This window comes from Phalacrocorax aristotelis, chromosome 5 (assembly GCF_949628215.1).
Source record: "Phalacrocorax aristotelis chromosome 5, bGulAri2.1, whole genome shotgun sequence".
Classification (NCBI taxonomy): domain Eukaryota; kingdom Metazoa; phylum Chordata; class Aves; order Suliformes; family Phalacrocoracidae; genus Phalacrocorax; species Phalacrocorax aristotelis.
Genome location: NC_134280.1, coordinates 58,292,518 through 58,318,153, shown reverse-complemented (window position 1 = coordinate 58,318,153; position 25,636 = coordinate 58,292,518). Strand labels below are relative to the sequence as shown.

Here is a 25,636-nt window from a genome sequence, read left to right as displayed (position 1 = left end):
TTTTGAGGTTTGGAGCTGTCAGGGAGCATTACTGTGATATTACACAGGAGTAATACAGCTAGCTTGCTGTATAGACAATCTAGTGGTGAGTTAGAGGCAGAGCTGGAGTAAGTACATCTGAGATCCCACTTACGCTGTTACTAACGAAAGGACCTTTCTGATGCCTTTCCAGCTTAAACAGTTGGAGCTGCATGTACACAGTAGGTTTCCTTTTCTTTTAGTCATGTGGTACATAACTGGACTTGCTTCTTTGTGTCTCAGGGCAGTTGGACTCTGCTGCGTTTCCGTTTATGGATGATCCTGGTTGAGAAGTCTGCTAATCTCCATTGGACTTGACAGGGAAAAATATTAGGGATATGGTTTTGAAACTGAAAAGTGCAGCACTATTATAAATTGTGGCTCTCTGGTTGAACATGAGGGTAAAATTCATTCCAGACCCTGTGTTCGAATGGAACAGTTTATGAATGGAAGCACAGCCCCTGGATTCTATTTCAGCATTAGTCTCTGGTTTAGAATTGTGCTATTTCCAACAGACAAGGATACATATTTTATAAGCTTTCATTCTTCCCCTGTTCAGATTATTCAAATATAAAATCTCTTGCGCTGGATATGGCTTTGGAGTATTTGCCATAGGAAAAACATTTTATTTTTGAAAAGAAATGGGTTAGTAACTGCTGTCTGCAATTTATGTATTGAAAATAGCCTTATATTTTGTTGAAGGAACACTGGCTTTGCCTCCATTTCTCACTATCTGTGCCTTGTTCTATGGTCATCACCTGTGCATCAGCTCTGTCACCTGTCAGATGGGGATAAGTTTGCTAGATGGCATCGCAGCCCTGTGCATTCCTTACTATGATCTGATACAATCAATTGTTTAGATGAAAGCCCCTAGCTGTAGTAAATGTGAATTAGTATTGATTATATTCAGATGGGCAGGCTGGAAGACAGTAATGTTGTAGTTATCAAACAAATTAAAAGAAAACATGCTTAAGCAGCTTGTATTAGGAAATGAGGACTCTTGGACCAAAGTACATAAACTTTCTAGCCCCTGTTGCAGAGAAACAGCAGCTGAGAAATAGATGCTTAAAGATGAAGAAGCCAAAACCTCCTGTCAGTTAATATACTGTGGTTTCACTCACTGCTTAAAACCATTTAGTTTTAAACCTCTCAGATGGATTATGTTATAATGTTGACAGAAACAAAAATGAGATGCAAAAAGAAAAGATAAAGCTTAGGCAAAAAGTTTGAGGTGTGATTCTTACATCTGTTAACTGGACACTTAAAATTTTTTATCAATTCTTTCTCACTGTGGTATTTAAAGATGCTGAGCTCCTGTGACTTTGGCTGAGAAAAGGTAAAAATCTATTTTAAGGATATGTCTGTCTTCATTCTTGCTGGTTTTGCTAGGTCATAGTTTTAAAGCATAAACACGTCAGATTTTTTCTAATAAAAATATTTTTTAAGTAGCAATGTATGGAGTTTGGAAAAAAAGCTGAGACATGGGGAAGATTTTCAAAAGCAGCTGTTTGAGGTGCACCTGAGAGAAGTGGAAGGGTAGGGACAATACAAGCAGCTTATTCTGACCAGTCGCCTAACAGTGTCTTTACTCATACTGGGCAAGCAGAGGTAAATGTCTGCTTGTATAGTGGACTCTGAAGTATGCTGGCCTACCTCTGCAGAAAATTTCCTGTTTTCCTGTTGTTCTGAAAGAGGTGGTATGGCCCATCCCAGCAAAAGCCTAGAAGTGAAGTGTTTCAACCTGTCTCACCAAATGAAATTAATTTGCCTATACTGAAATCAGCTGATTTAGTCTGCATTTAGGCCAGGCAGCTGGAAACAGAAATCGCCTCTTTTTCAGTTAATACGAAACTTCTGAGTTAAGTAGCTACACTTATAATACATATAAAACATATGTGTATATAAATTATACATTATACATATAATACAGATTATTATATTGTTGAGAAAGATTCTTCAGAAAATGCTAAATAATTGTGGTCTGTGCATCATCTTTGCAGCAAAATAGGAGAAAAATACTGCTAATAATACATGGCCCACAGGTTTATTGATGTCTAGGAATTTCTTCATCACTTAATTAAGAAGAGAGATTTTTGATTTTACTTTGGTTTTGTAGAATCATAGAATCAATAAGGTTGGAAAAGACCTCTAGGATCATCAAGTCCAACAGTGAGCTCAACACTACCATGTCTCCTAAACCATGTCCTGAAGTGCCATGTCTACGCATCTTTTAAACACGTCCAGGGATGGTGACCCCACCACCTCTCTGGGCAGCCTGTTCCAGTGCCTGAACACTCTTTCAGTGAAGAAATTTTTCCTACTATCCAATCTAAATGTCCCCTGATGCAACTTAAGGCAATTTCCTCTCTTTATGGCTAGTAACCTGGGAGAAGAGACCAACACCCACCTCACTACAACCTCCTTTCAGGTATTTGTGGAGAGCGATAAGGTCTCCCCTCAGCCTCCTCTTCTCCAGGCTAAACAACCCCAGCTCCCTCAGCTGCTCCTCATAAGACCTGCTCTCCAGACCCTTCACGAGTTTCATTGCCCTTTTCTGGACATGCTCCAGCAACTCAGTGTCCTTCTTGTACTGAGGGGCCCAAAACTGAACACAGTATTCAAGGTTTGGCCTCATCAGTGCTGAGTATAGGGGCAAAATTTAGTAATTAATAATGAGATCACAGAATGGTAGGGGTTGGAAGGGACCTCTGGAGATCATCTTGTCCAACCCCCCTGCTTGAGCAGGCACACCCAGAGCAGGGGGCACAGGAACACGTCCAGGCAGATTTTGAATGTCTCCAGGGAAGGAGACTCCACAACCTCCCTGCGCAGCCTGTTCCGCTGCTCTGCCACCCTTACAGGAAAGAAGTTTTTTCTCACATTTAAGTGGAACTTCCTGTGTTCCAATTCGTGCCCACTGCCCCTTGTCATGTCACTGGGCACTAATGAAAAGAGTCCAGCCCCACTGTGCTGACACCCTCCCTTTAGATATTTATAGGTATTTATGAAACCTCCCCTCAGTCTTCTCTTCTCCAGGCTGAACAAACCCACATCTCTCAGCCTTTCCTCAAACAGAGGTGCTCCCCCTGATCATCTTTGGTAGCTCTCCACTGGACTGGCTCGAGCAGTTCCCTGTCCTTCTTAAACTGGGGGGCCCAAAACTGGCCACAGTACTCCAAATGTGGTCTCACTAGAGATGTAGGAGTTTTGGTCAAAGAGAATGCTGAAGGAGTCTTTTAAAACATCAATTACTTTGAAAATAAATTGTAAGAATTAAAAATGGCTCTGTAACAAGGTTTCTTATTTCAAAGAGCAAATTGTGATAGAGCTAGAACAACTAGTTAGTAGCATGAGATGGGCTGAATTTGACAGGTACCTAAGTATGAAGTAGGCCTGGAATTTCCTGAAGTTAGGGACTCTAGAGTCACCAGGGATCAGTGTCTCAGGAAGGGAGTCCCAGAAAATCGCCACAAAGAAGAATTAGGAAAAGTCTACAACAAAAGGAGAGAGAAACTCATGGGCAAATAAAGGTGCATTTTTGAGGTCAAGAAGCATAAATACAAAGCGAGGACTGCCGGCACTGAAATTGGATTAGACACCATTAAGGATATTAAAACAAAACAGAGTAGTTTTCCCCTCAAAATTTATGAAAACAGAAATAGGGAAGTGGCATGGGATAGGTGGGATAGTTAACATGAGAAGAGTGGGTTAGTGACTGTACAGAATACACAGAAGCTAAACTATGCTCTGCCTCTGCTCCCAAGGGAGTGAAACAGGGTGATGAATAAAGTCAACCCGATGGATAAGACTGGCCATGGAAGCAAAGAAGAAATACTGTAATAAAAGGCATGTGAAAACAGCTGGTCCAGCAAGAAGTCTTTAAGGGCAGGACTTCTACCATGTGCTTAGAAATTGCAAATATAGTATCTGTGTTGCAGAAAAGGGAAAATGCAGGCCAGTGATTCTGATCATGATAAATCAAACTTGTGAGGTAAAGCTTTGTGGAGTCTTGGAGTCTAAAAGTAAAAGGTAGATTGTGCTGACTAATCTGATAACTGCCCCCGATAGCCCTATCCAGAGACAGGAAAGTGGCAGATTTGCTCTCTTTGGAATTCTGCTTGATAGCAGACCCACAGTAGAAACTACTAAGTGAGGGAAATTTTAACTCAGTAGAACAACTGGGAAGTGGCTTGATAAGGATGAAAAGATAAGGCTAGCATTGAGAAAGCAGTATCATGTTTTAAGGGGGTTATTAATGAACTGCCACATGAGCATCTTGAGACTGGTTTTGTCCATTATTTCCATTAAAACTTTCATTAAAAGGAATACGCTAGTTAAATTTGCTCCTCCTCCACAGCTGAGTCGGTGATTTTTCAGGCTGAAGGAACTGAAATGGCACAGCAGTGCCATCACCTGAAGATGAGGACAAGAACCTGGGTGTGCTATTAGCGACAAAAAGTGGTGAAAATGGCAAACCTGATGTACAGGCACAGAGCAGGCTGTCTCTGGCATGCCGGGGGTGATTCTGGTCATCTACATTCAAACAGGTCATGTCTGACCTGGAACAAGCACAGAGAATAGCTATCAGGATGCTTAACATCACAGAGGACCAAAAAAAAAATGAACAGAGGAGTGGAGCTTGGCAAAAACAAAGCAAAATGAAGGCTGGGAGGAGCTTTGGTATCTCCCTATAAACGAACTGTGCAAAAGAAGAGGGACAAGAATCAGCAGACAAGCAAATGGCAATTTAGACTGCAATGTTGTCACAAGAACTAGGGACTATCTGAAGTGGCAGAGGGAGCTAAATTACAGCACTGGCAGATCTTTTAGATTCCTTGCTTTCTTTGTAGAAGGGTTACTTACACCTTTTTCTTTCAACTGATGATTATGATTTTAAATTTTGTTTGTTTTCTGCTTTAGTTCAGGTTCCCTTAATACTTTTCACTGGTAAGGAGCTGTGCAGGCAGCAAAGTGGGAAAGGGTGTTGCAAGTTTTTTTACTGAAGCTTTGAAGATTGTTACAGAATTGAGATAAATTATGAGAACCAATATGCTTGTGAATTGTTCTCAAGAATGTTCTTTAAAAACAGAGGGTAGGAATCTGGGTCAAATACATTTGTTAAGTAGTGTTTTGAAATTCTTCTGTTGCCAAAGCATTAGTTTAAATAGTTATTTGTCCATATATTTCTTTTTTTTTTTAATGCAAGTACCAACATAGATCTTTTTTATGCTTTTCTGTCCATAAACCATAACTTGACTATTTTCCAAACAAAGTTTTTAATCACAGAGTAGCTTCTTCTGAAACTGGTTCTTAAGGGTCTGTTCACTGTCTAAGAAAGGAGATATTGGTGGTTGGGATTTGATTTTTTTTTCAATAGTGTCCGAAGAGAACTTTAGTTTTCACACCCCCCAACCCTAATAAACCCCAAACCCTGTGTTTTGCCCATGTTCTAAGGGATTACTGGGGACTTTGAGAACAATGAGAAGCAACTGAGACTAAAAGTACTGATAAACTTTCAGAGAGATCTGCAGAGAAAGTAGGAGCTCGTTTTAGATTCAGTCAGCGTAAAATTGTTTCTGTCATGTCCTGTGGACTATAAGCCTGGTGAACTGCCTATCAGTCTGTCCGCTGTGGCACAAATCAGGCATGCTGGTGTTTTTACAGCTGTACCCATCTTCATTCATAAGGTATGCTTAGGAAGACCCTACCTCACCTCCCCAACCTCCCCATGTCTGTGCAGAACCTTTCATCTTCCCGCAGCCCTGAACAAGGGCACCTTAATAAAATACCACTTTTTGGCTGAGACAAAGACTCAAATTACTTGGCCAGTATGAACAGGGCCTTTGGATCCTTTCATTCAAAGTCAACAATTATTTTCCCCTCCCCAGCTCCTGTGACATTTTTTTTTTTTTTTGACTTTGTAGAACTCACTGGTGCTATTTAAAGTAAGTCTTAGGAATAAGATTCAGAATAAAATACAGTGGCACCTGGCCTTCAGTCCAGATGCCTGAACTCCCTTTGATGTCTAGTGGAAGCTATAGGGGCCCTTAGTCATTCAGGCAAAAAACCTGTTGATTTCGTGAATAAAAATATTTCAGAATTCAACCTATTGGCACAAAGAATATATTCTGTGAGAATGTTACTGTCAAAGAGACAGGTTTTGAAACAGTGTACCTTTCCTACTTGTGAACTGCTATTGTTCACAGAAAAACTAATAGAAATGCTGCTTCCAACTGCAAGTGTACTGAGCAAGCAAACTAAAATGCTTGATTTTTGAGTAAGTTGATGTCACTGAGCTTTTGGGCTGATGGCTTTATCAGTAGTAACAATTCTCTTGATCAAAAAGCAAGTAGTTCCCAACAATCTGGGCATGGTGTTTTTCTACAATCCTGGCCATGTCCTTTCCCCATCTTCATGTCTGTGCAGCGATTGATTTCTGAAACATGAACCTGTAAAGTGCCCTCTGTACAGCCCGTTTATAGACAAGAGTATTTCTACTTTAGTCTTTGTTTCTCCTTATATGGTTGAGTTTACAGGTGGCTTAACAAGTCAGGAAGTAGTAATAACAGAAGATAGAGGTTTTGCAGCATGTAGTGCTAGATAAAATAACAAGTTAATAAACTTCTTGGGTTTATGTGAAACAAGTAAAGCTCTTGACTAAATTAGAACTAGGTAAACACTTTTTACCTTGGTTTACCCTTGACCTTACCACTGAATTTTTCAGGCAGATTACTGTGTTAAATATTCTGTATGATTCATTGACATGAAAACAATGTTGTTGTCTAAAAGCAAAACGAATAATGGGGCTTGGTTGAAGTAGGGTATCTTTGAAAGGAAAGATTTACCTAGCAGATAGCTTTTAGGTTTTTCCACAAGAAAAATAAAAGTTTTTATTGAAATAGATGTGTTTGTCCTTAGCATAGGTAAAGGACCTTGTTGACAGTGTTTTGGAAGATTTCTGTAAGACATTTAAAGAGGTTACTAAGGTGTTCCCTTGTGTGGAATTTTGGCTTTGGCCTGTGTTTTCTGTCTATTTTCATTGGGTGTTCACTAGTGGAGTTATCTGAAAAAGATGCTGTATTGAATGACATATGCTTGAAGTCTCCCTCTTGTTTCTTGTAAGAAGTGTGATTCCTTCTTGATGCCTGAAAGCCTCACTGTGCGAGGCAGGAGTGAAAACTATGTTTTGAGAAATGTGAAGCTCAGCAGATGCTCCCTTGAAATTGCCTACGCACGTATGCCCTAGGCTGACTGCCTAGCTTAACACTTTTGCATTGAATAAATTGCCTGCTCAAGCAGGTAACATCCAGTTTATATCAGCTGTGTTGAGGGTGATCCACCTTTTCAAAAGCACCTGAATGACTCACACAGTTGCATGCTATTGCCTTTCAATGATACTTTGGCTCCTGAGTACACAAACCATTGCTGGGCATAGGAATCAGTCTTCTGTTAAGTGCTTCTGAGAATTGTATGAAGGTAGTGTTTGGTACTTGCCTGAGGCAGTGGTGTCTGATGGAAGTCTGTTTTCTTTCAGCAGGAGAAGAACAGATGTTATGCAGCAAATCAAATGAGCAGTGAGGAGATAAAAGCAGGAACAGTGAGAGGTCAGAACAAGTAGATGCCTGGCCCTACTTCACCTGTAGGCAGATACATGCCCATATGCATTCCCTTGATGCCGAGCTGCTGTGCTTACCTCTGGGATGTACAGTTGCTCGTGCTGTAGTTCCTGCACAGAATGTTCATTTGGTGCTTTGCAGAACTGCCTTTGAATAGTCTTCCATGCACCCACATAGAGATTGTACCGTATGTGTTGGCATGTTAAAGATTTCCAAGTAGCATGTGTTTCTTTTTGGGGAGCATCTGTACATTGGCACAGGTATACTATACCTTTCACATAGCACTGAAAAAGAATGCTTATTCTAGCACTTGTATAGCACTGTTAAGTACACAGAATGCCAAAGAAACTACTCTCTCTTTCCTAAAAATTGTGTGTAGGGAAGGGATGGACTGACTAATCTCAGCCTAGTAAAACAGAAAATGCTGGATACATCATTGTGCATTACATCTTCTCTAGTTATAGATTTAAGTGTTGTACTCTCATGTAAAAGTGTAGCCATAGTTAGCATCTGAAAGAACTCACTGTCAACAGTCTGTTCAGTTTCAGCTCCGTTATTCATAAGATTCATTCCTCCCTCTAGCTGTTTCCACAAATTGAAAGACTTTATTTCAGTTTATAAAAGCTATTTCCCCATTGTTCATGCCCACAGCTATTTTCCATGCCCAAATATCCATCCCCCCAAGAAAAGAAATCCTGAACCTATAAAAGAGGGAGTGGACTAATCCTTTGAGGAGAAAGTCCAAAATGGCACAACATTGGAATTGCCATCTGTAATGCTTCAACAGCTGGTATTTCTCTGTTGTGTATCTGTGGCTGGGTGGGGATATTGGGTACAGAGCAAAATATGAGTGGGGTGTGGTTGCATTACCACAGGGCTCTGATTTTTTATGTTGTGGCTCCCACTTTCTCATCAAAACTGGAAGGGCCAAAACTTGCTTCTGTGAGAACTGAGTGGAACAGTTGCTTGATGTTTTGGTGGTACAGCTACAGTATGAGGAGAATTTGTCACACACAGAAACTCCAACTGTACTGTCTTTTTAATAGGAAGACTGGTCAAGTGGTTAAGAAAATACAGATGACTGGAACAGCAGAGATAATACCTTGAAACGGTGCCATAAAATTAAGCTGCAGATTGAAAAAAAAAAAACCTCAAACTTCAAACCATCTTCATACATGGATTTTCTTTAGAGTCCCACCTGGAATATAGCTGCTGTGAAGATTCAGCTAAACTGAATTTCATGTTTTTCACACCCTTAGACTTCCTAGGATCAGAAAAAGGATACTTAGCATGACTCTCTTAACTAAAATCATAGAATAAAGAAAACCCCTTGTATATGGATGTCCCAATGTGCATTCTTCCTTCAAGTTAAACAGGAAAAGGTTTGTCTGGTGAAAATGAGGTCGGAGTTCAGATTGTCACAGGTATTAGGCACATACCAGAAAAGAGGTGCAGTTACTCCATCAGGAAACTGCAGGAATTTGTGCTCTGTAGGAACCTGTGAATCCTGGTGCGTTTATAACGGCTACAGATTTCCAGGCAAATTATAAGTTTAAATATCCCATCTCCAAATCATCAGGTGAGTCACAAAAGATATTTGAAGAGTGTTGATAATCTCATAAATCATTATCTTTTGGAATCACAAAGGCATTTATTTTGTTCTAGCAGGATGAAATCTGCTGTTAGCCAGCTTTTGCCTGCTGTGTGCTAGGGGCAGGTACGAGTCTATCTACCTCTGTAATACAAATCATTGTCCTGGCGTCATAAAGTTTCACAGGTATTTACCTTCCTTTTGGAGGACTAGGACTGAGTTTTGAATGAACTGTGGCCAAATTTGTGGTATCAACCGGAAACCATGTGGAATTTGGTAATGCAGACTCCATGCCAGACAAAACTGCTTCATTCCTGTCTTGAATGTTTAGATTTGTTCATTAATCAAACCCAGGAAAAAATACATTCACATGAAGTTGAAACTGAAGAGTTTTCACGTAATAGGTTTTATAAGCCTCATAGGCCTTATTTGTTTTAGGATGATGATGGAATTTTTAGTAGGAAAGCATTATTTATATTCTGTGTTTATACTCTAGCTAATTTACTTGCTGGAAGAAAGTTTTGTTTGTGAAGTTTATTAACAAATTATGTGTGTGGTATTGTGCGTATATAAATGTGCATAACTGCACAAACCTATGTATCTGTAATTTGTCTGTTTGTAAATACACATTTTCAATTCTCTGCTTACTGGTACTAGAAAAATCAGTGTGTGTACAAGTGAACTGAAGGAGGAACCCTGAAGGAGTAGGGGACATGAGAGAAGTGTGGCATACAATTTCATTTCTGATATCCTCTGTGAACACTAGGAAAGGGGCATCTGAAACTAGAGTTTATCTGACAACTGTGTAAGAGTAAACTCTACGATAGCAGAGTAGAATTCAGGTTTGCCCTTTTGCTAAGTGAACTATATGTTATGATTGATAATAACAAAACCTGTTTTGACATTTTTATTTGTTGATGAGTTGTTTTGGGAGTAGACAGGTGTAATTCTGAAGCTCACGTTGACACACAGTTACTTTTATATAGTTACCACTCTTTAAAAGAGACGCTAAAAATATTCTTGTAGAGGGAGCTGATCCAAATTAGGCCTCTGCTGCATTCAGCTTAAATCTGTAAGAAAGAAGAAAGGGAAGACAAATACCAGCTTCAGTGCTGGGGTGTACAGCACTACCATTCGGAAGTTTGCTCAAATATGGACTCCCATGAGATAGGGAAAGTTTGAGTCAAACTTTGCTGTAGTCTCATTCACTTTTGGAGTGAGGGAGCACGTGTGTTCAGATAATAGTTTTTACACCCTGGCCTTGTCTTGAAGAAGATATTTCCATATGGGTGCTATACCAAATTTACCCTACTGCGTGTGGAATGCTTTCTGCTTGGTGAGAGGCCAAAACATTCCCTGCAAGTGAGAAGGGGCTGAAATTGTATCTGATCTGAGTGTTAATCTGTGTCCCTCAGGATTATCCTGTGGCCGTTTCTGTGTTGCAAAGGCAATGCTGGATATGCCTTTTCAATGAGATCATTGCAAAATCAAATTGCTGTTGAATTATATTTTACTCACAGTTTTGAATTGAGCTAAAGTAGGAACACCAGTGCTAAAACTTTGGGTAGAAATGCTGGTGCCAGAGTGACACTCCAAATGCTGTCTGGATAAAATTAATCATTTCACACAAATATCTCAAGGTCATGTTACATGTTTTAATATTGTTAAACATAAGCAATGGCACATTATGGCACTGCAACCAATATCAAAACAAGAAAAAGGATCCTATTCCTGGATGCACTAGCTACTTGTTCTTCCTGGACGCATCCAGCTGAATGGAAAGGAGTGGGATCATGCTGCCGCCTTGACATGTTTTTGAGTCAGCATACTCTCATGCCTTCCCTGGCAGTACAGCTGTTAAGACATGCAACATGAGCAGAGAAGTGGGATTTGGGAGGTCTGAATTACCCATGCAAGATGCAGCGTGGGAGCAGTCTGCACAAGGCCCTGTGACGGGGTCTCGGTTGCAGGGCTCAGGGGTGGTGGTGCTCGCCTGACTGCTGCTGTGGGTCTTGGCCCTTTCCAATGAAAGAATGAAATGGTTAAGTCTGTAACGCTGCTTTGCATCAGGTTTACTCCTTCTCTGCAGACTGTGAAGAAAGATTGTTCCCTCAGCAGAACTCACCAGTACAGTGGGTGTATTCAAGCCTGCATCTGGGAAGATAGTTAGTGCCTTCATTTATGGAATTCCTATCATAGAAGTGTAAGTTCTTTGGAACAGCAGCTGGTCTCTTGAGAGGTCTCTAACATGTCATGTACACAGCAGTATGTAAATTACTTTCATAAAAGGAAAGAGGAGAAGGTCTTCCAAATCATCAAAAACCATCTCGCAGCCTGGAAAGGTTTAAAAGTTATTTGATATCACCCATGGTTTGTTTGTGGGTTTGTTTTTGTTTTGCCTCTGTCTAAAACCCCCTCAGTCCCCTCTACCACTCTGAATGCAGTGTACACGGGAACAGAGCTAGCATGTCTGCAGCCATTGCATGGCTTTCTTGCTCTGCTGGGAACGCCTGTTGCTCCAGGAAGCCTCAACAGAAACCCTCTGTTGGCAGGAGCCACAGTCCATAGTGGTTAGGTGGCTGCAATCAGCTCTGGTGGGTGGGTGAGTGTTTCGCTGTGTCCTACTACAAGGAATATTAAAACAGGTTTAAGTGTTTCCAGTTGTTTCACTGCCTAGTGGTTGGAGACCTGATGAAAGGAGATTTATAACACTTATGCTTGCGGTAGCTTGTTGAAACTTTCCTTTCATGCAGATGACAAAGGTCAGTGCTGGGGGAGCTGAACTCTTTCTTTTCTTGGGAAAAGCGCCTCTTCTGACGGCTGCATACACCTGTGACTGAGCAGTAGCCGGGAAGGTGCTTTCCACCAATTCACAAACCAACTTGTAGTAGTAGGAGAAGAAAGCTTATTTACACAGTAGTTATTAAGCCAGTGGATATAACTGAGGACCATGGTACCATTTACTTTGTGATAGATTCAGTTCTTCATCATTTTAGTGTATAAACATATCCCTTCTAGGAAGAAACAGCTCCTTCTCTATTGGATCTTATTGGTGTTTTTTACATTTGTGAAGGGCAACTCTTGAAATTCCTTATGTTTCTTCTAATGGCTTTTCAGTGTTTATTCACACTTTCCTTTTTTGTTTTAGTGTGGAAGAGTGAAATTCCAGCAAGGCTGACTTAGTGAAAACTGAATTAGTGTTGATGGCTGGAGAGAAATGTAACTTGATCTTCTGTCTTGAATCAGTAACTGAAATAATTGTTCTAAGACCCTGGTTGAGTTGCCAGAAAATGGAGTGGTGCTTCTGCCAGATAGTCACCGCAGAAGTGCCAGACATTCCTCCCCTCTTTGAGCTTGCGAGTGTGTGTATTTGAGAAGGAAAATACACACAGGCAGCAGGGGACCAAAATGCTTCTGACTGAGATGCTTGCTGAGTGTGCAGTGCAGTGCTGCAGGCAGTGCCCATAGATATCAGTGTGTGACAGCTGGGCAACGGGTATGTACACAGGACTTAAGCACAGGAGTTTTCTCCCTCATTTTCTCTGTTGAGCAGTGGCATTAGTCACTCTGTCACAGGCTTGACAGAGGATATGAAGTAAAGCCACTAGAAATGGGACTGAAGGGCACATCACACAGCAAGAGAAGCTAGTTCAGTCCCTGAAGAAGCTGTGGCTCACTAGAAAAGATGATGTGGTCTGCCAACTACTAAGCCCAGCTGCGCTGGTTAATGATTTGTGCTTTTAACTGAAACCATTGTGCACTACTACAACCCTGCCTTGTGGGAGCTGCTGGTGCAATAAATCTTGATTTTTCCATATTAGAAAGCTGTTCTTTGGGGATTTTAAAAAGTCTTGGGCTTTTCCCCCCGCCCCCCTTCTGTTGCTATAGCTACTATAATTTTTGTTAACAAAGGCAATAAGAAGTAGTTTGCTGTGCTTAGTTTATGATATTGTAATTCTGGTATAGCTGCCAATATTCTCTCTGTCCTTTCTCCTCTCCCCTCTTCCCCACCCCCCCACCCCCTGTCAATTCTCTAAAGAAACTGGAGGAGTCTGGGAACTGCTAGTCTCCTGCAGTCACTACAGGACTGTATCTGCGTGGGGGATGAGGCTTCTACTCATGAATTAGGGACTCAAAACCTTGAGTTTGGATTTGAGTTTGGGCTTGTATGTTGAATGAGCAGCTACCCAGAGTTGAGATACTTCTCATGCTAATGGAGTCACAACCGCTTCGCAGAACAGCAGGAGTTTCTGTCTCTTTCAGTGAAGTTTCATGTCAGGTTACCACAGTATTTCAGATCCATTTTTCTTGAAGTATCTTTGGGAAAATTCAAAGTTTATTCCATAAGGAAAACTTTAGCCATTGAATGAAAACATCCCTGAGCATGAGGAAAGATGGGCTGCTTTCTCTGAGGGATACAGGGTGCCTTCCCAGCCTGGAGGGAAAGAAGTGGAGTGTATTTCTTCTCTCCTGGTGTTTCTCATTGACATTCTTCCTTCTAAAAACCTTTTCACTTCCTTATATCCCACCTGCGTTTTTTCTGACACAGTATGTCGCCCTTGTTCTACAACTCTTGTTGTTCTTCAACTCTTCTCATCTCCCCTTTTCTTCTTTAGTGTGCTTCCTCTGTTTCAGCAGCAGGGCTAGGGGGAAGGTTGAGGTTTGCTCATTTTGCTGGCGCCACACTTCTCTCCTTTCTGTCTGTTCAGTCATCTGAGGTGGGAGAAGGAGCTTAGACAGGCAGGCCATGGACTGCCCCCTCTCAGTAAGCCTGCTCACACCCCGCTGTGTTTTATTGTCCTGGGAGCACAGGGGGCTTGGTTTTCTTTGTTTTGGCTTAGAATATGTAGAGTTTGAAGGAGATAGAGGCAGTAGCCAAGAGGTTCATAAACATGAAGGGAATCTGAATCAGAAAACCACTGTGCTCAAAACAGGTCCTCATTGCCCCGAGAAATGCTAGTTTGCAGGAAGGCAGCCACAGCTGACAGGAAAGGGTGGTTTTGATGACTGCAGAAGTTGGCGAGGAATGGCTCATCTCTGCTGATGTGTATACCATTGGTGATAGCTGCATGTCTGGGCCTCACCATGTTTCTGGAGAACTTGAACGTGCTAAAGAACATGTCCTCGCTGCTTGTGTGTGAGCTAAGTCATAAAAGTTACTCCTGGTTCATTGGTAAAGCAATGATATTTGGAGAAATCAAATAATAGTTTTCTGAAGTAGAGTAGGGAAAATAGAAGCAGCTCTGGGACAATGGGCCGTTCAACTAGATGCCAGAATGTGGGCAATGGGGTTTACTCTCTGGCACTGAATTTGAGGATCTTGCCTCTAAGCAGCTTTCCCAAGACTACAAAAGATATCCAAGTCAGAGCTCAAACACAGCTCAGAGCTCCTGCATCCTGCAGACATTGCTTTAAGTGCAAGAACATAATTCCTAAATGTAAACAGATACCTCTCCTGAACGGTTCTTGCACAAATCCCTAATACAAACAGCAGACTTGCGTGCCGTCCCATTTGCTGCTGCTAATGCCTGTGTCCAGGGTCACTTCTAGATGTACTTTGGATACAGGGAAATAAGATCATCTCTGTGCCTTTCTACGGATTCCCTGGATAACTGCCAAGAGCAAAAGAGGCAGACCCAAGGTTGTTCTCATCTCTTTGTACAAGCCAAGACAGTTCTGGCTAATATTTTCTGTTTACATCCATGAGGTCTCCAGCCAGTTCCTCATCCACTCAGGATGCTTTTATATCATCAAATTGAGACAGCTCATCCAAACTAATAGTTGCTTCACTAGAAGTGTTAGCATTGGCAGCTTAGGTATCATGGACAGTACCTTCTTCCTGGAGTTACTGACTCAGAAGTGTAACACGATTACTAGGACGTAGTGATCTAAACAGAAGAAGATTCATAGTAACACCACATATCAGTTCTTGACCTTAACGAGGCACTGGTATCAGAGATCTTCCACTGCTGCTTGAAACTTAGAACAATGCTTTGTGACAGTGTCAGCTTGTCTTCTGCTTATACCAATGAATTTAGTTTTCTTTTACTGCATGGTATTAGAGAGAAATCAAAGGACTTAGCAACTACTGATGCTGTCCTGTGCATCAGTTACTTCTGCTGAAGACCTCTATTTTTCAATCCTCCTGACACTCATGAAGCATCTGTTTCACATCCTTCTTCAGATGCTCCTTGCCACTTTCCTCTGAAGTTAGTTTTCCTGGTGACATCTGCCTTGGCCAGGAGAGTTGGTTATCCTCAGACTGTCCTTTGCTGAATGCTCCTTATAGCCTTCTCTGGGAGCAAAACACTGTCTGGATCTCTGTACAAAGCTGGTCCTTAAATGGCCTCAGATTTTCTTCTACTCCTGTTAGCCATCTTGCCTGTTCCTTTCTGCTTAGCATCAGGGAAAGGCAGTTACACACACTGGATGCTGATCCAGGGCTTTTACTTTATTGCTCTGACTTGAACAATGCAACCACTTTGTTTCTTTTTATTTACAGCCAGGGCCAGCATACTGAAGGTCACCTAATCTCCTAGCAGAGCATGCCTGAACCTGAATATTCAGTGTGGTAAATGACCTAACCTGCCTCACTGGATTTGGGAGTAACATTTTCATCAATTCGTGGTTTATTTCTCATTTTGCTGCTTTGTTTGCTTTTCCACTGAGATCTCCTTTGTTCTTCCCTGCTCCCCACCCCCCCACCCCGCCCCCACCCCACCCCCACCCCGATCCCCCAGCACATCTATCTTCCCATTTTAGTTTCTTTTTCAGGCCATTTTCTTTTTTTGCTGCTTACTCTGTCAGGGGAGGAGAGTCAGGATGCAGTACAAATCTGTTTGTCCCTCTTCCCTCCCTGCCATTACCCTTTGTCTGTGTGGAAGTTGGAAGCAAAGTGTCCCCCTGGCCATCCTGGCCTTCAGTAGGTGTCTGTTATGGTTTAACCCCAGCCACCAACTAAGCACCACACAACCACTCGCTAACTCCACCCCCCCGATGGGATGGGGAAGAGAATTGGAAGGGTAAAAGTGAGAAAACTTGTGGGTTGAGATAAGAACAGTTTAATAATTAAAATAAAGTAAAATAATGGTAGTAGTAATAATATACAAAGAAACTGATGCATGATACAATTGCTCACCGTCTGTTCACTGATGCCCAGCCCATCCCCAAGCAGCGATCGCTGCCCCAGCCAACTCCCCTCAGCTTATATACTGAGCATGTTGCCATATGGTATGGAATATCCCTTTAACCAGTTTGGATCAGCTGTCCTGGCTGTGCTCCCTCCCAGCTTGCTGTGTACCTGGCAGAGCATGGGAAACAGAAAAGTCCTTGACTAGTGTAAGCATTACTTAACACATTGCTGTTTTAGTTGTTGCTATCAACATGATTCTCATACTCAATCCAAAACATAACGCTATACCAGCTACTAGGAGGAAAATTAACTTCATTGCAGCTGAAGCCAGGACAGTGTCTCTGCAGAAGGCGTCTGAGGCAAGCATGCTAAAAGAAGTCTCATAGCCTTCTGAAAATAGATGACAATAGTTCCACCAGCTGCAGTGGCCAAGCCAGCCATTTAAACCCTTCGATCTCCATGCTTTCCTCAGTGGCACTGTTTCCCACATTGTCACAAATAGTTGCAAAATTAAAGACCATTTCAAGGTTTTCAAGCTTTGTAAATATCAACTTCACTGCTGTCTCTCGGGGCATGGGAGAAGAAGCTCAAGGGTCTGTTTGTGCAGGCAGTGGGAAGCCAAGTAATTAATTTATAGCTCACTGCCTGCTCTGGGTTAATTCACTGGTTATATTCTTACTCCTAAGCATGTCCTTATAGAAGGTAATTTGGAAAGCATGCTACCCACCCTAAACATGTACTAAGAACATCTGTATGGAGAGTTTGTGTGGAGTATTTAAGATGCTGCAAATTCTCTGCGTACAGACAAGTTGTGACTTGTTTCTGCTTAACAGAATATGAATTGACAAATGAAAATTAAGATAATTTGTCTCCACTGGAAAGTTAATTCAAGTTTAAAGTACAATGTAGTAGAGATCTTGTTAAGCCACCCTTCGTATGGCTGAGTGAAGTTCAGACATTCCTGGGTAGCACAGCTTGCTTCTAGAAAAGATGTCCGTACAGAGATGTAGTCAGGAAATAGTTCAACTAGCATAACTTAAGTCATTTATCCAGTGACTCATAAGAAAAGTATGGCAAAATGAAGACTGAATCCCTCTCTCTCAAGTCTCTATGCAGCTGCATCAAGATCCTTCTTCCTCCCGTCACGTATTATTAAAACCTTGTACAAGGCATATAACTGCTATTAATTTTGCAGTTTGCACTCTAGTGGTGCTCTGAATGGGAGCCACGTGTTTCTGGCAGGAAGGAAGGGAGTTGTGCGCAGAACACTGGGGACAGCAGCTTTCTCTGTATTACAGCTGTGACCTGTGTTTTGCCTCACATGATGCTCTAATGAATCAGAACCTACAGTAGTTGCAAAGTCAGGATGCTTCTTAGCTGTCCGCCAGACTTTGTCAGTCAGCCCTGAGGTGAGGAAGGTTCAGTCATCAGTGTCAGCTCAACAGGGAAGTTGCTTTTAAGACTTATTAAGACTTTTGGCTTGTTTTTTTCACTTTGTGTACCCCTGCAGCCTGTGCTTCCAGGCAGTCTGTACTAAGCATTGAACTGTGCTTTGAATTGTACTGTGATGTTTTTAGGTACTGGTCATACCCCGTGGGAAATACCAAAGGACAGTCTATTTTCTCATATTTTTTGTGATGCAAAAAATAATAATGAAGAAGAAGCTTTGTTCCTTAAAGCATTCCTTAGTAAAATTTTGATTGGTTTTTTGTGTCACAAGAAACAATTCGTTATTGTGCAAATGATTCTGATGTTGCAATTCGAGGACTATGACTTAACTGAGGAATAAGTAACAGGGGCAGGTGATCTCCTGAGACTTAAACTGGTGTTTCCATAAAAATATCCTAAGGATGAAGGGAAAGGACAAAGGAAGAATAATGCTGAGGAACTGTGATATATGTGAGGCACAATTTGTAAGTAGGCTGTTTTTGTGAGCCTGGGGGAAGAATGAGTGGCTAGCATAGGCATGAGAAAATAAGACTGTAGCATTTCAGATTGACATCAGTTTTAAGGGCAGTGTGAGGGTGTGTTTCATGACTGGCTAAAATCATGTGAACTCATACTGCCACCAAAATGTAGAGTTAAGATTCCTCTGAGCTTATAATAGTGCCAGCTAATTTTCCTGTTAAGTATTGTGAAGTCTTTCTACCCTGATGTTTGAAATCAAGATAGTTATGCTTGAACTAGTCAACCTATTTTTAAAAATACAAACCTTTTCTTCAACCTACACAGGGAAGTATTAACTTCTGATGCAATAGCAGCAATTTATTTTTTGTTAATGTCTCATTCTCGCTTCCCTGGGGAGCAGTCAGTTTTAAAGGAACCTTCAGTTTATTCCAGTTGATTTGTCAATAAATGTGAATTTGTTATATTCAGCGAGACCTCTTTAAGCACTTGTTTAGCACAAACGAGTCAGAAAAAGTCACAGTGAAGTTACTTTCCTGCTGGTAGAATGATAGCTGTAACTTATCTAAATTGGAAGGAAGTCTTGTATAGGCTACTATTGAGATGAAAAGCAGCTGTCAGAGACTGTACTAGATGTGGCACAAATCAATATGTCGTTCCGTTATGCAGAAAGGAAGAAAAATTCAGTCCAAAGGCTGGATTCAGCCCAGCTTTTTCAGCCAGGATATAATTCCAGTGATGTGAAGAGAGCAAAGCACAAATGAAACCTTACTGGTCCTTTTTAATACTGAAGCAAGCAAGATAAAGCAAACACCCTAAGCGACAGAGTTCCCATAATTATGTTCAAAAGTTTTTCAAATACAATGTGGCCTCCATAGTTTGAGAAGTGTCGTCACCCTAGGTTTAGTGAAAATTCCTTCATAAAAGACATGCAAGTATGCACAGTAGCACTGGTCTCTCTGATTTTCATGTTCTTTTCCTTCCATTTTGAAGCTGTGATTGCCCTAGTGGTGCTGAAGGTAATAGAAGAGCTTAGCGCTGAACTCTTACATTTGGACTCAAGATTTGGACTGCAGTGTGTTTCAGGTGAGGTCTTGAAACACACTGAGCAATACCAGGTATTGCTAATTTTCAATTCAACGGAAAAAAACAGCTTGAGGGAAGATAAATGAAGTAATAAGAAAGTAGAAGAGGCTGAGGGGGACAGTATGAGGGAGGCACGAAATAGGCAAGTGCAAGAATATCAGAAGAAGGGGGAAGGTATTTTAGGTGGTAGAAAAGTAGGAAAGGAGGGTGAGGGGTGATTGGAGAGCTGTCCTTGCTCTAGGCAGTGTGCCTACTTTTCACCTGCCTGGTTCTGCAGCCGCCCAGGTCTACCAACCTACGCCGAGGGGAAGTAATGTCTTTACCCTGCAATATGTGCCACAACACGAGTTTCCTAATATTATCAGTTTCAGTTCAGTGGGGACTTAACTGCTGAGAAGGTGAGTTGGCATTACAAGGTTGCAACAACAACCAGGTCCACCACCACTATTGATTGTACTAGGGAGTTTGTGGTGGAAGTAAACTTGTCATCTGCCTGTGAAAGCCTAGCAGAGAGACCTCTTATTGACTTGATTGGAAACAGGCTGTCTATGGATTGTAGGGAGGGAAATTTTGGATGAGACCGTGGAGATAATACCAGTTAAAATCTGTGCCTTTTGCAGTGTCATAAAGATGAGAAGTTTGACGAACCCTCTTCCTTTGGCTCTGTTATCCGCAAACATTGTCACTTGTTCAGAGTCAGGGACTTAGTAGCTGGGTGAATGGCTTGATCTGTTTTCTCACTTAGAGATTATGCTACAGCATAGTATGGCTCAGGCATGTACATATTGCTGATAGAACAAGGTCTCTTTCTCCAGTCTTTAGGACTAGCTTTGAAGGCAGTTAATTCTTGTGTCTTGCAAGAAGCCTGTTGATGTGATCATAGGCTATCTATGTGCTGTAAAGACTAAACTTGGGATAAGATAGTTGAATTAATACTTTCTGAATATCTCCATACCAAGTCCTTGCTGAGCAGGTCTTTTAGCGCTCTATGTTACTTTGTGTGTATTGCATGGCTAAGCTTACAGTGGCCCATCTTAGAGAATAACTGATAAAAGCACGTAGTTCTTATAAAAATGTTCTTTGGAGTCTCTACAGAAGCCCTCTCAAGGCAGAAATCTTTAAAGATTTTATTGGACTTTCCAGTTCATCAGAACTGATGTTGTTCTGGGAGGACATAATTATCTGTTTTGCTGGAAGGGAATGGGCAAATTGCCACAAAGCTAAGCTGTGACTCTTGAACAAAAGTTTAGCTATACAACACCTCTTGAAATGTGGGCAAGATTTCCTTAAAGCAGTCAGAAAAGCATATTAATGTTTTAAACTAACTTCTCAATGCCTAGAGACATTCTGCTGCAGCTAATGTCAAGAGAAAAATAAATAGATCAAATTGGTTATTATTAATAATATATTTCTAAGAGTTTGTCTTTATTACAAGGTACTTTTTCAAAAGCATGAGTTTGTCTTAGCAGCCTGTAGTTCTTCCCTGTAATGCCTTGCTGTTATGTCTCCAGGTGTCTGCCCTGTGGGGCACACCAAAGCAATATTTCCCCATATTTTCCAGATCCCAGATCAGTGGAATTTCAAAAGGAAAGTAATCTGTCTTAAAAGGCTTTAGAACATATGCAGATTTCAAGAATTCAAATTATACCTTATAAATTATATTGATTGCAGTACAGATTGGTTCAGTCTAGGACAGTTAAGTGTAGGTTAATCTTTGCAACACATGAGGCAAGAGCTTTACATACAGTGAAGTGTCACTGACAGACCTCTCAAAACTAACAGAAGTCCAGAGCAGAGAAGTCTTATGAACACACTTGATGTCCCTGCTGGACATACACATCTTCTTTGTAGAATTTGCACCTGTGTTAGTGATAATGCCGGGAGAGAACTTGGGAGCCTACATTCAAGGGCTCCCTTCTCAAGTCATGAGAAACCATGCATATATTCTTTGCCACTTTCCTAACTTCTGCTCTGTGCTGCAGCCTGGGTCCCAGCAAATGCCTGGCTGAGAGGGCTGGAGCCATGTACGTGTTGTCTTCTGCTTGTGTGAGTTTAGCGTTTGTCAGTAAGCAGCACAATCTGGATTCTTCTTCATTGAGCTGACAGAGAAATAGCGCTACTGTTCCTGATGCTCAGAAAACTGGCTTTGAAGCATTGCAACATACTCTAAGGACTTTTTATTGGAGCTGTATATTTAATGTAAAATATGCCTTAGAAATGAGTGCAGAAAATGGAGTGCAATTAATCTGTTTTAAGTCTAAGTAGGGAAAAGGACCACATGGATAGGAAGAGAGCGAGCATAGTATTGAAAACAACAAAAAACCCCAACAAACAAACAAAAATCATACATCTGTTGAGCTGAAGAAATTTCAGATAAAAGGTCATCTTCTGCTCCCATTATACTAACAGAATGGAAGATGGAATGATTCAAATTATGAAGGTGTTTTCCCTAAGACATCTGTTGATCTAATACATGTATGAGACATCTAAGCCTAGACATTAATAACTAGGCTCAATGTTATTCACCTTACACAGCAAGAGAGGAGGGAATAAGTTCTTGCAGTGCAGGAACTGTTGGATACATTGTGGATAAAAAAGCAGGAAGTTTTCTTGAGATCTCAAGAGGCTCTCAGGTAGTACAAATAAAGTACTCTTGGTTGCTGTGTCTTTTCAGGTGTTTGCTCCAAGCCCTGAATCACTTGTAAATGGGAGTGGGCTGAGGAACAGCTTGTACCCTAGCGGGACTGGGAGCGATGCTTCCGAAGTGTTGGGATACTTTAGGAAATTAAAAATAATTTTAAACAGTGGGGGGAGGAGTGTAGGATTTATACCTCCCCTGCTAATAGCTGTTAATGGAATTAAAGATTCAGTGATGCCACAAGGTTCACTAGCACAGAGTGTGATGGTTTTCAGTGCCCCATATGTCTGTAAAAAAGCTCCAGGCCACACTTTAATTTGTACCATTTTGGAAGTGGAAGGAAACCCTGAAGAGGGGGGAAGATGGTCTATAAGGAATATTCTGTCTTTGGGTCTTCCTGCAATGATAAAAACCTGCTAGGAAATACCTGCATTGCAGCAGCCATTTTCAGTCAGGAAGACAAACCTTGCCTGGTACTAGCAGTATATCCCATGTTGCCATCACACCGTTTTTTATATTTGCCTGTTGTCTTTACTCTTTGATCCTCCAAACAGTTTGCAGAGGTTTTAGAAAAAATGGATGTAATAATGAAGAAGGTCCAGATTCTACCATCTGGGCTCATTCAATTAGAGAGTTGTCCTAGTGAAATTAGTGAGACCACACCTGGAGTAAAGCACAAATTATGGCTAAATAAGGGTTTCAGAGTAATTATTTACATTTACAAATAAAACATAATTCTGCATTTTTAGGCAAAGTGTAGTTAGATGGTAAACTAGGCAATGCGGAATCTGTGTGACATGACTATGTTTGGATTTGTTTTTAACAGTATGTCACAATACTTGAGAGATTTTGATTTTCATTGCTTTGTGAATAATAATTTGCAAATACAGTGATGGTGAATGCTTTCACATAAGCCCAAGGGATGTGATTCTTACCATACAACGAGTTATATAAACTTCCAGGGCTGTCAGACTCATTTGAAGACTCTGAAATAACTTGCTATGCGACCATAAAATTTAGGTTTTTTTTGTCTGTGTCTCTTTTGGTTTTGGTGTTGGTTTTTTTGGTGAGGGTTGTTGGTTGGTTGGTTGGTTGGTTTGGGTTTTTTTGTGAGAGAGTTTGTGGGTTTGTGGTTGTGTTTTTTGTTTTTCTTTTTTTTCTTTTTTTTTTGCATTAAGTCCTTACTTCCAGGCAGCTCTGTAAATTGTTGATTGACTATTTTTCTGATGTTCAAGTTATTTGGATTTTCTCTGCATATGCTGGGATAATACCAGCATTACCTGCAGTAAAATATTAATGCAAAATAAACATTAATGAAAAAATGCATAGAAAAGTCAGTTGATATGACCATATATGTGTGAGTCTCAATTGCATGGGAAGAAACACACTTATGTCATTAAATTTAACATTTGTGAAATTTTCTTTTAGAACTCTTTTGCGTGAAAACAAACCAGTTTAGTTTATTTGACATTTAAGGTAGCTTTGAAATCTGGGGTTTAAATAATTACTTTTTTTTTTTTAAATATTGACCACAATGATTTTTATCAAGCTTTAGAGAAGCTGAAATTTGAGAAGGGCAAACGTCCCATGAAAAGCAACACCCTGATGCATTTGTATGCATGCTTTTTTTTTTCTCCCCATTGGATTTTGAGTATGGGAAAAGTGAACTCTTAATGTGCTTTTAAGTTGCTTTTTCCTATCTTTTTTTTTTTTTTAATGTGCCAAGTCACTATCGCATCTTTCTGAGGGTCCATTCAGCTTTTTTTGGTCTTGAACAGAAAATCAAATCCTGGAAAATGAATGTAACGCATGCTAACAGTTGTTATTCACTTTATGCCAGATTTATATCGTATTGTTCTCACCTTAATTGCTAATAAATTATTCAGATTTAACACAGTAAAGGCATTGAACTGGTGAGTGGAAAACATTAAAAAAGCTGCTGGCTCCCTGTGGAATGCACAGTCCTAGAAAGCTTGGCCAGCATCAGCAGGTTTCCTTTCTTGTCCCAAGCAAGCCCTTCTCCAATCAGAACAGGCAGTTCTTTACAGTCTTGTTATCTTGTTAATATAACAGTAACAATAACACTGAGACACTGGAGGAATTTGGCGAGCTTCAGTGTAGAAAAAATGTTACCAACTGGAAGGAAAAAATCTCTACTTAATCTGGGATAATCTATACACACAAGATAATCAGAGAAGGACAAGAAGACCTGGAGTCTGTGGTCAGCATGATTGACCCTGCCTCTGGAGCTCCAATGCATGGGAGATTTTCTGACCTTATTTGTGGCAGAACAGTTTGGAAAAAAGTGGTTTAGAGAATGTCACCTCACCATAATGGGTCTGCTTTTACAAGGATTTTTTTTGTTGTCAGTACCCAGCTTGCTTTTAGCATCACATTACAGCTGGCTTCTCAAGCAGTCTGGACTTACTGTGGGTTTGAGTAAACAAGAAGTTTTGTAATACTCCTTATTTTTGCATTAACTATGTCATTAATGGTTGTAAAAAATTGGTAGTTCTGGTCAGATCCCAGGTGGCAGTGCTGCAAACCACTGTAGATATTTTAGCCTACAAACTAAGGAGCATCTTAAAAACCACCCAGAGCATGTGCCAACAGAGGTTACTACTTATACATTCTTGGGATTATATCCTGGCCCATACCCATATCATCATATTCTCCCTTCAGTCACAGTATGGTGTTCCTATTAAGATAGAGTGATGAGGGCAAAATAAATTATGGTACTGGGCTGTTTCTTTGCTGGTATGCAGCAACATTACACAAGTTTAGCTCCATTTTTTGGGCACTGAACGGAATATATAGGTTTTTTTCCCAAAAGCTGTAAATTTAATTTCAGCCATGGTTTGTTACCAAATTACTAGGAAACAACCAGGAATTTAGCAATGATTCTTTGTATTACTCAAGGTCTTAAAAGTGTCCTAAGACAGCTTTATTTAAAGAATCATAGGTCCAATAGAGAAAACCATTTGCAGATATTTTCATATCACAAGCAAAATTGAAAATTCTATTAAACATATTTGCTATCAAATATATTTCACTCTTAGAAAATATTTCCGTAATAAGGCTGCACTTTAAAATTGTGAAAAGTTGCTTCGTTCCTTGGAATAGCTTTTGTGTGACCAATATGCCAGTGATGGCTATGGCATTTGCAAGTATCACACAGTGCAGTTACTGGGTTCTTCATGTATACTGATGGATGCAAGAACCACAGCAAACCTCTGGTATTTTGTGAACTTGGTATCGAGCTCTGTTCATCAGACACGTCAGAACCTGAAGCATACACCTAATTCCCATAAGATATCCCCCTTTATAGCACTGGGCTCTGATAAACTTGGCTGTGGATGTGAAAGAGCAGCAGTAGAGAGGTAGGGTTTAGTTTTGCAGGCTCATAACTAGACTGATTGCATTTTATAGAATGAAAAGCAGCCCGGAGTTCTGCCTTTACACAGCATAGTACTTCTAGCAGTCTTGAAGGTTAATTGTCATTTGGGCTTGTTGAAGCTTAATTGACTTTTTTTTCTCACAGATATCCACATTTCTAGAAAGCAGAAATGACCATGACTGCCAACAAGAATGCCAGTGTCAGCAGCAGAGCTGGAGGGAGTAAAGTGCCTCAGGACACTCTGGATAGGTAA

General features: G+C 40.8%; 1 protein-coding gene across 6 annotated transcripts in view; it reads left to right on the top strand.

Annotated features, from left to right (window-relative positions):
- The window catches only part of DENND2B (DENN domain containing 2B), a 185,394-nt gene that overhangs the window by 59,373 nt on the left and 100,385 nt on the right, over nucleotides 1-25,636 (top strand). For all 6 annotated transcript variants that reach the window (XM_075094768.1, XM_075094765.1, XM_075094761.1 and 3 more), the window contains one exon: nucleotides 25,528-25,632. In XM_075094768.1, coding sequence (XP_074950869.1) covers nucleotides 25,575-25,632 — 58 coding nt within the window. In that variant the 5' untranslated portion in view covers nucleotides 25,528-25,574. The remainder of the gene's footprint in view (nucleotides 1-25,527; nucleotides 25,633-25,636) is intronic.